Source organism: Cajanus cajan, chromosome 1, assembly GCF_000230855.2.
Source record: "Cajanus cajan strain Asha chromosome 1, NIPB_CcT2T_4, whole genome shotgun sequence".
In the NCBI taxonomy this organism is placed as follows: Eukaryota; Viridiplantae; Streptophyta; class Magnoliopsida; order Fabales; family Fabaceae; genus Cajanus; species Cajanus cajan.
In genome coordinates, this window is record NC_138517.1 from 5,773,761 (window position 1) to 5,787,072 (window position 13,312).

At 38.8% G+C, this 13,312-nt stretch overlaps 1 protein-coding gene across 1 annotated transcript; it reads right to left on the reverse strand.

The window, feature by feature from the left end:
* Positions 1 to 11,549: 11,549 nt before the first annotated feature.
* LOC145956174 (uncharacterized) lies at positions 11,550 to 12,203 on the reverse strand. Its single transcript, XM_083071750.1, has one exon. It carries the CDS (start codon positions 12,201 to 12,203, stop codon positions 11,550 to 11,552), a length of 654 nt encoding a protein of 217 aa, XP_082927876.1.
* Between the last annotated feature and the right edge of the window lie 1,109 nt (positions 12,204 to 13,312).

Here is a 13,312-nt window from a genome sequence, read left to right on the forward strand (position 1 = left end):
CCATACAGAATATAGTATGCATATAAATAGAAAAAATATATATACACATAGGTCGAGCCTGGGGCTCAACATGTCAATATACAAAAACATCAGCCTAGCTACACTAAGTAGTCATAACAACAAAACATCAGCTCCATTTGACAGCTACAGACCTGCTACTATACTCCAGCCTATCTCTGCTCTGCTCTCATACACAGTATGATCATTGCAATCCAATCCACATGGAAACAGACAAGGGTAAGCTAGTGAAAAGAATCAGCATATAATTCAATTATAAACAACTTCAACTAACAGCACATCATCCAATTCAACAAAGTTAACATATAACATATAACAACATACATCTACATCTCAACTTCACAACACACTACACACATACAACTCATATCAGTCAGCAAAAGCAACATCAAACAGCTTATGCGTCTTGACGCATTTCAACTCGGAGATCTCCTACAGCATCACAGAATCAACAGTTCAGCCTTACGGCCTACACAACTCAACCTTACGGCATACACAGCTCAGCCTTACGGCCTACACAGCTCAGCCTTACGGCCTACACAGCTCAGCCTTACGGCCTACACAGCTCAGCCTTACGGCCTATACAACTCATGTTCAACAACACAGCTCAACTATTTTAAACAACATATTCAACACTCAGCACAACTCAGCTTAACAACATTAACAGCTTAGACAACATACAACACAGCTCGGCATAACAACATTCATCGGCATAAGCATCATACAACATAAACATCTTACAACACAACTCATCTTTAACATCTTTAATCAACATAAACAACATTCAGCATAAACATCATACAGCACAGCTCGTCTTTAACATCAATAATCAGCATAAACAGCATTAATCAGCATATCTAAAACAAAACACATTTGTGCCCGGCGCAACCGGACTTGTGCCCGGCCTGGACCAACCAGAGAGCTTCAAAGCTCTTACGTGCTCGGCGCAATTCTAATTGCGCCCGACGTGCTAGAAGGCAGAGACTCTCAGGAGTCTCACAAGCCCGACGTACCAAACCTGCGCTCGGTGCGAGTAAGGCAGAGACCTCCCCAAGGTCTCACGCCCGACGCAATACCAATTGCGCCTGGTGCCACCCCTGGCAAAGACTCCCATGGAGTCTCGACGCCTGGCGAACATTTTGAGTCCCTGTCTGATATCACGCCCAGCGCAATTCTCCCACGCCCGGCGTGAACCATCCAGGGAACTCCATTCCCAAGCTCGCCTGGCGCAACCAGCCTTGCACCCGGCGTGCTTGACCAATGGAACCCTCTGATGGTCATGCGCCTGGCGCCAAGAACTATGCCCGGCGCACTATCAAGCAGCAACCCTCAAACTTCGAAAATTTCATCCAAACCCTACAAAACCAAGTAGTTCAAACACATGCAAACCACTCAATATACCACATTTTCATCAAAAAAACTAAAAAAATCATCTGTTTTTCAACATGCAACCATCAACACTCAAAATCCCAAGTTTTCACAATTTTCCCTGAAACCCCGAAAACACCATTTTCTTCAAATCCGACCATTCAACTTCTGAAATAAATCAACACTTGAGTTTCTAAACTCATTTCAACCAACCTACGAAATATCTAGCTTCCCTTACCTCGGAGGAGAAGAATTCCGAGCTTTCGGGAAGAGGAGGAGAAGAAGAGAAAGCTTGGAGATATGGAACAAGGATGAAGGAACTCCATGCCCTCAGCTAACTTCTACTCAGCACCTGCAACTCCAGGGGATGAGAATGAACAAGCAACGTGAGTGGGAAGGAAAGTGAGAAGAGAATGGGAGTGAAAGGAAAAGAGAAGGGAGGGAGTGGGCTGTGGGTCTCACATAAATTACCCTTTTTAACAACTTATCTAAATCTATAACATCTCTAAATAAAGGAGTAAGCTTGTACTCATCCAAAAATATTCTTTTTGTTTTTTTAAGAGATCCAAAAATAGACTTAGTCACCTAAACTATCTATATTGTTGCCGAAAAAAAAAAAAAAACAAAGGAAAAGGGTGGAAATTAACAAGTCTTAGTCACACGGGTTAATTGGAAGGATAACAAGCCAAGAAATTAAGATGAGTAATTAACTATCATTCCATTTGTATCATATTTTTTTCAGTCTAGTACGGTAGTAACATATTATTAAGTATAAAGTAAATTTCAAAGATATTTTTAAAAAAAATAATAATAATATCATTTATAAAAAAATAAAAATATTTTGAGATAGGTCTTGAAAAATATAATTATATTTGTATATCTTAGATAATTTTTTTAAGTAAAATTTTAAAAATAATATGAAAAGCGACTTCCAAATTATAAATTTTTTAAAAATATTATATAAATATTAATATAAATTTGTTTTTTTTTTTGAATGAGGCCTAAAGTTAGAACTTTATTAAGAGCAGGCGTAAACCCTTTGGCCTGTCATGATCTATATATGTCAATCCCTTAAGTTTCTCTTTTATTTTAGAAAAAGGTTTTCTTTTTATTCTCATACAAATGCTTCTATTCATTAAAAAAAATGTGTTTCTATTTCTTAAAAGACTCTTTTTTATTAGTGTTTTGAAATAATATAACAAAATTTTATTATTATTGACAATTATTTAACGATAATAAATTAATTATTTCTATTTTATTATCTAATAAAAATATTAATAACTTATATATAATAACCACTAAAAATGTATTTACATCATACCAGAATTTATTATTAACAATAATTATTTATTGAAAAAAACTTAAGCCCCACATCAACTAGAGATAAAATAATTAAAGAGTATATAAGTGGATGATAACTCTCACTTTACAAATTTGTTTTGTAGAGTTGAGTTAGACATATAACTTACTATTTTAAGTTGGTATCAGATTACTCATCATAACCAAATTCAATAGCGCTAAACTTGAGGGGTGTATTAGGAAAATCTTAAATCTCACATCAACTATAGATAAAATAATTATATTAATTAGGAAATAAGACAATTCAAAAAATAAGAAAATTAAAGAATATATAAGTAGATGACAACTTTCATCTTACAAGTCCTACACCGACTAAAGATAAGGTAATGAAAGAGTGCATGTAGAATGACAAAAGATTTTGTAACAATTTTTATTACTATTAAAAGTTATATTAAATGTTACTAAAAGCCTATTTTGTTGTAGGAGCAGAAAATGCTTTTGAATGTTTTCTCACTAGTATTTTAGCATGTGTGTTACACATGCATATTTATTATATAATTCAAATTTATAATAAATTATATATATATATATATTATATTTAAATATATAAATTATATATAAAATTATTATACATAAATATTTTGAATATATAAATTATATTTTAAATTTATAATAAATAATTTATATTATAAAAAAGTTATTTATATATGTTCTTACTGGGAATTTGTCGTAGAGATGATCCTCCAAGTAAGATTGGTGAGCCTCCTTCACTGGTACGCTGGTGCTCCAAGACGGGGGTGGTACCTGCAAAAGAGACTCTGATGTCAAAGTTAGGGTTTGTATGAGTATATGTCTCGTATAAGTAATGCAGGTACCTTAGTGTGAATTAGGGTTGCGTTGGGCCTTGGGCCTGAGATCAGTTATGATCTAATTAGATAGCAGATCTCATCTGGACCGAGATCTCTTGAGACCAGGCATGATTTGGTTGGATTGCGAATCTCGTCTAGACCGAGATCTCTAAATGCGTGTTCCGAGGTCATTCCACGCTGTGATGCCGAGCTAGAGCTCGGCATGACGGTACGGATAGTACACTAGCCCCCCGAGCTCTGAAGACCGTGGGTCGAGGAGTTTAAGACCGAGCTCGTCAGGGAGTATAGTGACCTTTCGCGTACGCCTGCCTGTCAAGGTGCCATGTGTCATATATGTCGCTTCGTTTTTTAGAACGTGTGGGGGCACGTTAATGAGGAGTGGCGGTTATGTAATGATGGTCGTGCTTGCCATAGTGGGGCTCATTAAATGAGTTGCCAGTTATGCTTTCTCTCTCCGACACGTGGCATGACCGTTTGAATTTAGGGGGTCTTTTTTCTCTTTCTCTCGCGCCTCTTCATTCACTTTACTCTTTTCATTTCTTCTTCTTCCTTAGCTCCTTGCGCACGCTGCTTCCTGGGCCTTCGTTCTTGCTATTCCCGTTCTCGTTTCCGGTAACCCCGTTGTTGTTAGGGTTTTTTTCTGAGGGAGAGTACCAGGTACTTCCTTTCTGTAATCTTCTTTCTCCTTCTTGTCAAATCTTCTTTCTTTCTTGATGGCTAGAGAGATTGGTGTTGGATCCTCCGCGCCTGCCAAGGGCAAGGGTAAGGCGCGGGGCAAGGCGGTGGCTACTGGAACGGCCGCCACCGAGAAGAAGAAGGTGGTGAACCCGCCAAAGGACCTCGTTCCAGGCATTCCTGGGTACGACTGGGTTCGGCGCGAGATGGGGGAAACCCAAAGTGTGTTCCGATCTTTCCTTGAGGTCAATGCGGTTTGGAAATCGCACAGAATTTGTGACCCTTCCATCTCCCGAATGATCCGGCTTGAGCCTTGTCAGGCCAGAGAGGGCGTGTACATGGGGAAGTCTACTGACCCTCCCCATTTTTATGTCTTCCAATGTTTCTTTAGGGATTTAGGTGTCTGGCTTCCTTTCACTCAATTCGAGTGCGATTTTTTGAATTTTATCAACTCGGCTCCTTGCCAGTTGCACCCCAATAGTTAGGGTTTTTTGAGGGCTTTTCAGGTCCTTTGTTCAGCTCTAAGGATAGAGGTGTCTCTTCTCGTCTTTCTTCATTTTTACCAGCTGAAGATAGGTGTTCCGCCTCACAACATACTGTCTCTGAGTTGGAGTAGGGATGAGGGTTTCTTCACTCTTTTCACCCAGTCATACAAAAATTTTAAACAAGAGTTTTTCTGGGTTGCTCTTGTGGATGTCGACCCGTTGGAGGATGAGGCATTCTACTTCGGCGGGTTGCCAAAATTCCCTTTCTATTGGTGCCCCAAATCGTCTAGGTTTCATGGGGTGGGCTAATTGAAATTGACGGCTTCGGAGGCGGCCACCGTTGAGAACCTTGCAGCACTTCCTCGTCCGCTGGATTGCAAGCTCGTCCTGTCGCTTGCGAACTCAGCATACAAGGAGAGGGGCTTAGAGAGCGAGTACTTCGTTTTCCTTAGGTTGCTAGGGTTTGTGTAACCTTCTTTTGCTGATGTGTTTTGTTTTCTGTTTTTGTAGGCATAATGGACAAAAACAAGTGGCGTGAGCTGAAGCACCGCTACAACGTTGCCGAGATCGAGGTCCCTGAGCCTCGGGAGGACGAGGTCACTCCTCTGAAAACAAACCGAAAAAGAAAGAGGGCCGAGAAGGAGGTCGAGGGGACCTCTGCCCCTCTAGATGCCGAGGAGGTGACCTCCAAGGCTGTTGATGCTGAGGCGGTCGACCTCACCAGGAGCTCGCCGCCTGGAGGGGCTCCCTAAATGGCCGCCGCGCAGACTGCTGAGCAAGCTGCTCCCTCTACCGAGGTAAGTGTCTTGTTTTCTTTAACTTTTCGTCTATGTTGATTTTTCTTGGTTTGTTGAGGTGCTCTCGCTCTTTACAGGTAAGGAACATTGCTGAGGTGGGGGCCCAGGTTGCTGAGCAAGTCGCCCAGGCCGCCGTGGTGAGTACTTTGCCTTTCCTTTTTCCTTCTATCTTCTATGTTGTTCTTTTGTCCTCTGATACAACCATTTTTTGTAGGTGGGGGATACTGTTGAGACCTCGGCAGCTCCGAGCTCGGCGGTGCCCGAGGCAGGTGCTCCTGTTGCTGAGTAGGGGACGTCGGCTGCCACTTCTGCTACTGCCGTGGCTCGGGGCAAGGGGCCAAGTTCTGAGGTCCCTACAGCTACGCATGTAGCCTCTGTGCCATCGTCAGGTCTGCCACAGGGGGCCTCCCGGAGCCGATACATTGCCCACCGCTTCGGGAAGGACCGCTCTAATATGCGATTGGACCATGTGAGTGCCTCGGCCGACATGGATTCGTTGTGGAGCGCAGGGGTGACCGCCGAGAAGTTCTTTCCCAAGGGTTCGCTGAGCTCGGAAGATCAGGAGATGATCGAAGAGGTCGGGCCCATGGAAGGCTTCGACGCTGCTCAGGTCTTCCTGCAGAGGACTATGGCCATTGTGGACCACTGGAAGCATAAGTGGTCGAAGCAACAGGAGGACCTGGCCAGACTGAGGGGCCGAGTTCAGCCCTTGAAGGAAGAAGCCAAGGCCTTGAGGGAGGAGAGTAAAGTTTTGAAGGATGAGAATCGGGCCTCAACGGGCGCTCTCGGGGAGGCTAAGCTACGTAACGAGGCTGAGCTTCAAGCTTCCCAGAGGGAGGTGGAGAGGCTCCGGAAGTCTCTGGAGATTGCTTTACGATCTAACGAGACTTATGCTGCGCAGGTTCGCAACTTGTAGGAACTCTCCGGTTCCTCCCGGGCTCGTGTGCGTGCCTTGGAGGATGAGGTCACCGCGCAGAAGCAAAGACAGCATTGCGACGGTTTGGGAACCGTCGCAGAATTGTCCGTCACCAGGCAATTTTGCGACGGTTATCAGAACCGTTGCACAAACCGTCGCAAACTTGGAATTGCGACCCTTTCATCAACTGTCGCACCAACTGCCTCTAAATTAATATTACGATTCTTTTTTTACCCGTCAAAAATTATAATTTTTTTTTAATTTTAATAAATTTATTAATGTAACAATCCTCATATTTGGCCTCTCAAGGGTTCTATTTCACAATATTTCACTATTTAGCATGTTTTATCTTTACTTGTGCAATTTCTGGGAAACTTCCCAGAAGGCCACTCATCCCTGTACTACTCCAGGTCAAACACGCTTAACTGTGAAGTTCTGATGAGTAGGCTATCGAAATGTATATGTATGTTGTTAGTATAACTTGTACAAATTAATTCATTTAAGTTATCCTCAAATATACAATCTCATATTTGTACTATAATAATAATATATAATAATTTTATATTATGAATAATAATAATAATAATAATAATAATAATATATTTAGTTATTCTTTATTTATATGTACTTACTTTTATAATTAACATCTACTTATTTCTATTTAAAATTATAATTTAAATTATTTAATTTTATAATTTATAATAATAATATAATTTATAAAATTATAAATATTTATTTATTACATACTTATAAATTAAATTTTAATATTTTAAATAATTATTAATTAATTTAATATATTTATTTACCTTAAATCAAACATATAAAATTCAAAAAAATGTATTTATCCTTGTTTTATTTTCTAATTATCAACTATTAATAAAATACTAACTTAAAATCTTATCTAATTATATATAATATTCTCATATCAAATTTAAAAGCAGATATTAGTTATACAAATTAAGATCATATAGTAAATTGTCAATAAGATTTTAGTTAAATAATTTAAAATAATTAATGTTTCAATTATATTGTTAATTAGCAAATAATTTATTCCAAAACTAATTAATTTTTTATATTAATTATTAGTAAAATTTAATAACTTTTAAATTAACAATTAATTGGATCGATGAAATTCAACACACACCATGAGTTATTGAGTGGAATAACTTTACCAAGAGTTATTTTGTAAGTTATCTTAAATCAAATATATAATATTCAAAAAATGTATTTATCCTTGTTTTATTTTTTAATTATCAACCATTAATAAAATACTAACTTAAAATCTTATCTAATTATATCATAATATTTTCATATCAAATTTAAAACCAGTTCTTACATTTTCGACAAATATAAATTTTTCTGAAATATTCCATCAATAATATATAACTTTTCTTACAAAAATTTTCTCATCGAAAATATAAATTTTCTGACAGATTGAATTTAATTTTATAAGAAATCATCTTCGATTAATATAACATTTTGTATATATGATTTAAGAGTAAAAGATTTTCAATTTAACGGTTGAATTTACAAATTCACATTTAATATAAAGTTATTGAGCGGTGTAACACTTAGTAAAATTTACACCGATGTAATTATAACCCCCCTCATATATATATATATATATATATATATATATATATATATATTAAATGTGACTTTTACTAAGTATTACACCGCTCAATAACTTTATATTAAATGTAAATTTGGTAAATCCAGCTGTTAGATTGAAAGTTCATATCTCTCATAGATTATATATACAAAACTTTATATTCATCCAAGATGATTTGATACTTCATTTTTATAAAACAAAATTGATGTAATATATTCATTTCAAAATACATTAAAATATAAACACTTTGATTACCTTCCAGTTGTTCAATTTTAACAAAATTTGATATACACTTATAAAGTGATATGAACTTTCAATTTAACGGTTGGATTTACAAAATTCACATTTAATATAAAGTTATTGAGTGTCATAATACTTAGTGAAAGTTACACCAGTATAATTATAACCTCCTACATTATATATATATATATATATATATATATATATATGAGGAGGGTTCAAACGACACCGGTGTAACTTTTACTAAGTGTTACACCGCTCAATAACTTTATATTAAATGTAAATTTTGAAAATCCAACCGTTAGATTGAAAGTTCATATATCTTAGATCATATATGTTAAATTTTGTTAAAATTGAACAACAACTTGAAGGTAATCAAAGTGTTCATATTTTAGTATATTTTGAAATGTATATATTACGTCAATTTTTTTATATGAAAATGAAGTATCAAATCATCTTAGATTAATATAAAATTTGACATATATGATCTAAGAGATATGAACTTTCAATCTAACGGTTGGATTTTAAAAATTCACATTTAATATAAAGTTATTAAGCGGTGTAACACTTAGTAAAAGTTACACCGGTGTCGTTTGAACCCTCCTCTATATATATATATACAGGGACAGATGCACGTTTAGAATAGTGGGGCACTTGCCCCCACTACTATTTGACATATACATAATTTTTTATCTAAAAAATAATATATTTTAAAAAATAAAAATTATATTCTAATAAAATAAAATATAGATTCTAAAAAAATAATTATTTATTTGATATCTGTCAAATTTTTGAAAGAAATTAATTCTCATGTGATAAAAAAAATTTCTTAAATAATGAATTAATTTTTAAAAAAGTTTAATTATAATATATATATTGATATATATATATATATATATATATATATATGTCTTAATACTCACATATATAATGTAATATATTATAATAAATAATTTTTTGATAAAATAAAATTTGTCCATGCATGTTTATCTTTTGTGTTTTTTTATTTATTGTATACGTTGATTGAAAAAATCAAAATAGTAAAATTGTATATATTAATTAAAAAAATCAAAATAAGAAAAATCTGAAGATTTATGTTCCATTTAGAATTGTTATTATAAGATATATTTTAAAATAAATTATCATTTTAAAATATATATTAGATATTAAAAACATATTTATATCATAAATAAATTAAACTGGATTTTTATAAAATTTAACATATTTATTTTTATATTTTTAATAGTGTTATAAAGATGGAATTTAAAATAAAATTTATAAAATTTAACATTGTAAATTATTCAATAATATGTGATCTGATAACTCAAAAATTAAGTTATAAAATGATAATTATATTTATTTATATACTCTAACACATCTTACATACAAGATAAATTCATAAGTTTGTTGAAAGATAAATTTATATTCTAGTCACGATTTTGAAATTATATAAAGAAAAAAAAATCATGTACCTCATGTTAAAGGAAGTATATATAAAATTGTTAATAAAATATAAGTTTATTAAGATAATATACAAAATACTTAATTTTTTTTTTTAATTTTAATAAAAAAAAATTGTCTTGTAGATTCCGACGGTTTATAGTAAACCGTCGCAATGCTGAAAATTTTGCGACGGTTTATGACTAACTGTCGCAATGTTAAAAAAAATTGTGACGGTTTATGATAAACCGTTGCAAAATTTGTTGAATTGTTCCAAAATTCAGGTCATTGTGGACTATGGCCATTGTGGACCATTTTTTAAAATTTGTCGAGTTTGGCGAAGGCGAGATGTTTCGCCCTGGGGTTCAAATTTGACCTCAAATGGGTTATACCGAGGTTCGGCCTCGACCTTGAGTGGATGGTGTTAAGGTTTGAACTCGACCTTGAGTTGATCGTCCGAGGTTCGAACTCGACCTTGGATTCTCGTTAAGTAACTCTTGTGAAGGTTCGAACTCGACCTTGAGTTGATCGTACCGAGGTTCGAACTCGACCTTGGATTCTCGTTAAGTAACTCTTGTGAAGGTTCGAACTCGACCTTGAGTTGATCATGCCGAGGTTCGAACTCGACCTCAGATTTTCGTTGACTAACTCGTGTGAAGGTTCGAACTCGACCTTGAGTTGATCATACCGAGGTTCGAACTCGACCTCGGATTAAAGCGAAATAAGTTGGACCAAGGTTCGAACCTGGCCTCGGTGTAAAGTATAATAAGTTGTGTTAAGGTTCGGACTCGACCTCTATCTAGCATTAAACATTTTATGGTAAAATGATGTGAAACTACGAAGATATGAATGGAACAGAATGAGTTATTTTATTGATTGTTTGTATGTGCCTCGTTAAAAACCCTCTCAGCCAAAACCCATTTTTCTATTTTTTGGGATAAAATACTGAGGTGGGAAAAGAGTGCACAGCTCATCCGTACAAAATTAGCTGAAATAAAACTTGAGATGTGTAGCATTCCAAGTTCGCGGTATTGGTTTTCCGCTGAGCTCTTCTAGTCGGTACGCTCCATTTTCCAAGTCTTCTGTAACTCGGAATGGGCCACCCCAAGTAGGTGCAAGCTTCCCATCTGACGTGTCTTTCCGTGCTTCGCCTAGCAATCGCCATACCAAGTCGCCAACTCGGAAAGAGCGAGGTCGCACTCGCGTGTTGTATCGTCGGGAAGCTCGGAGTTTGTAGGCCTCTTCGTGGGTTTGAGCTTCGCCTCTGAGTTCGTCAACCAAGTCGAGGTCGGCTGCTAATTCTTGAGCGTTTTGCTCGCTGTTGAAAGCTCAGCGTCGGTGGGATGTCTCTCCGACTTACACTGGGATCATTGTGTCAGCTCCGTAGGTCAGCCTATAAGGTGTCTCTTGCGTGGTTGACTGGGGGGTGCAATGATACGCCCAGAGGATGCTGGGAAGCTCGTCGGCCCACTGTCCTTTGGCGTTCCCAAGCCGCTTCTTAAGTTCCCGGAGGATGACCTTGTTGGCTGCTTCGGCTTGGCCATTGGTCTGAGGGTGTTCCACCGAGGTTGAGAGATACTTGATACCGAGCTCGCGGAGGAAGTTCTCGAATCCTTGTGCGATGAATTGTCGGTCGTTGTCAGTAACGAGGGTGTGAGGGATTCCGAATCTGCAAACAATGCTCCTCCAGGTGAACCTTTGCACATTTTCGGTGGTGATTTTGGCGAGTGGGCATGCCTTGATCCACTTGGTGAAGTAGTCGATCGTCACTAGGAAGAACTTAAGCTGACCTTTCGCAGGGGGGAATGGCCCGTTGATGTCCATTCCCCACTAGGAGAAAGGCCATGCCGACATCATATGGTGAAGAGCTTTGGGTGGTTGCCGGTGTGTGTTGCCGAACTGCTGGCATTCTTTGCATCTTTGTACGTAGTCCTGGCAATCCGATTTCAGAGTGGGCCAGTAGTATTCAGCTCGAAGCACTCTGGTCGCCATTGAGCGTGCTCCGGAATGCATGCCACATATGCCCCGATGAATTTTCTCGATGACATAGGCTGCCTGTGGTGCGGTCAAGCACTTGAGCAGTGGGGTGGAAATTCCACGCTTGAATATCTCATCGCCGACAATTACGAACTTGGCCGATCTCATCCTCATCTTTCGAGCTTCGTCCTTATCTTCGGGCAAGATCCCTTCTTTCAAGTAACTCCAGATGCCTGTCATCCACCCCGGGTCTTCGCTGTCACTAGCGTTGATGACTCTTTTGTCCAGGCTAGGTGAGTGCAAGGTTTCCTGGATGATAGTCTGGTGCTGTCCAGGTCTTTTGGTGCTGGCGAGCTTTGATAGGAGGTCGGCTCGGGCATTTTGTTCTCGCGACACATGTTGTATGGTGAACTCGTTGAAGGATGAGATCTGGTGGGATGCGATGTGGAAGTACCTTTGTAGAAGAGTGTCTTTTGCTTGGTACGTCCCACTGAGCTGCTCCACCATGAGCTTCGAGTCGCTGTTGCAACTCACTCTTCGGGCCCCGAGGTCGCGAGCTAGCCTCAGTCCTGCGAGAAGTGCCTCATACTCCACCTGGTTGTTGGTCACCTTGAAGCTGAATTTGAGGGATTGCTCCAAAGTGACTTGGTTTGGTCCTTCCAATATGATACCTGCACCACCACCCTTAGAGTTGGAGGACCCGTCAACGTGTAAAGTCCATACCTGGGGTTCCTCAGCGGTAGTGGGCGTGATCTCAGCTACGAAGTCGGCCAGGCATTGAGCTTTTAGGGCGTCACGACTCTCGTATTGGATGCTGAACTCGGACAACTCGACCGACCATGCAATCATTCGCCCGGCGAGCTCTGACTTTCTCAGGATTTGCTTTATGGGGTAGTCGGTTTTGACTATCACCTGGTGGCTCTGGAAATAAGGTCAGAGACGCCGTGCTGCGGTGACGAGTGCTAGCGCCAACTTTTCGATCATTTGGTACCGTTTCTCTGCATCTTGGAGGACTCGGCTCATGAAGTAGATCGGCGTATGCACTTTCTGATGGTCTTGCACTATCACCACGCTGATGGCATTTTCTGCTACGGCCAAGTAGAGGAGGAGGCCGGTTTTGCGATCTGGCCTCTGTAGGATTGACGGAGTCATGAGAAAGGTTTTGAAACTTCAAAAAGCTTCTTCGCACTGATCCGTCCACTGGAAATCTTTTGGCTTCCGTAGTAGAGTGAAGATTAGCCCTGCCTTCTCCGCGAGCCTGGGGATGAAACAGGACAGTGAGACTAACCGTCCGGCTAGGCGTTAGACTTCTTTCACCATTTGCGGACTCTGCATCTGGATGATGGCTTTGCACTTCTCAGGGTTGGCCTCGATTCCTCTGCTAGTGATCATGAAACCGAGGAACTTGCCTCCTTGGACGCCGAAGACGCACTTCTCCGGGTTGAGACGCATGTTGTGCCTCCTGATCTAGGCGAACACCTCGGCGAGGTCGGTAGCATGGTCAGTGGCCGAGGTGGTCTTGACCACCATGTCGTCGACGTAGACTTCCATGTTCCGCCCGATCTGCTGGTGGAAAACCTTGTCCATCAGTCGCTGGTAAGTGGCCCCTGCATTTT

What these genes read in the sequence shown, in the direction of transcription:
- LOC145956174 (XM_083071750.1), bottom strand. Translation starts at nt 12,203, where the DNA reads ATGGTGGAGCAGCTCAGTGGGACGTACCAAGCAAAAGACACTCTTCTA.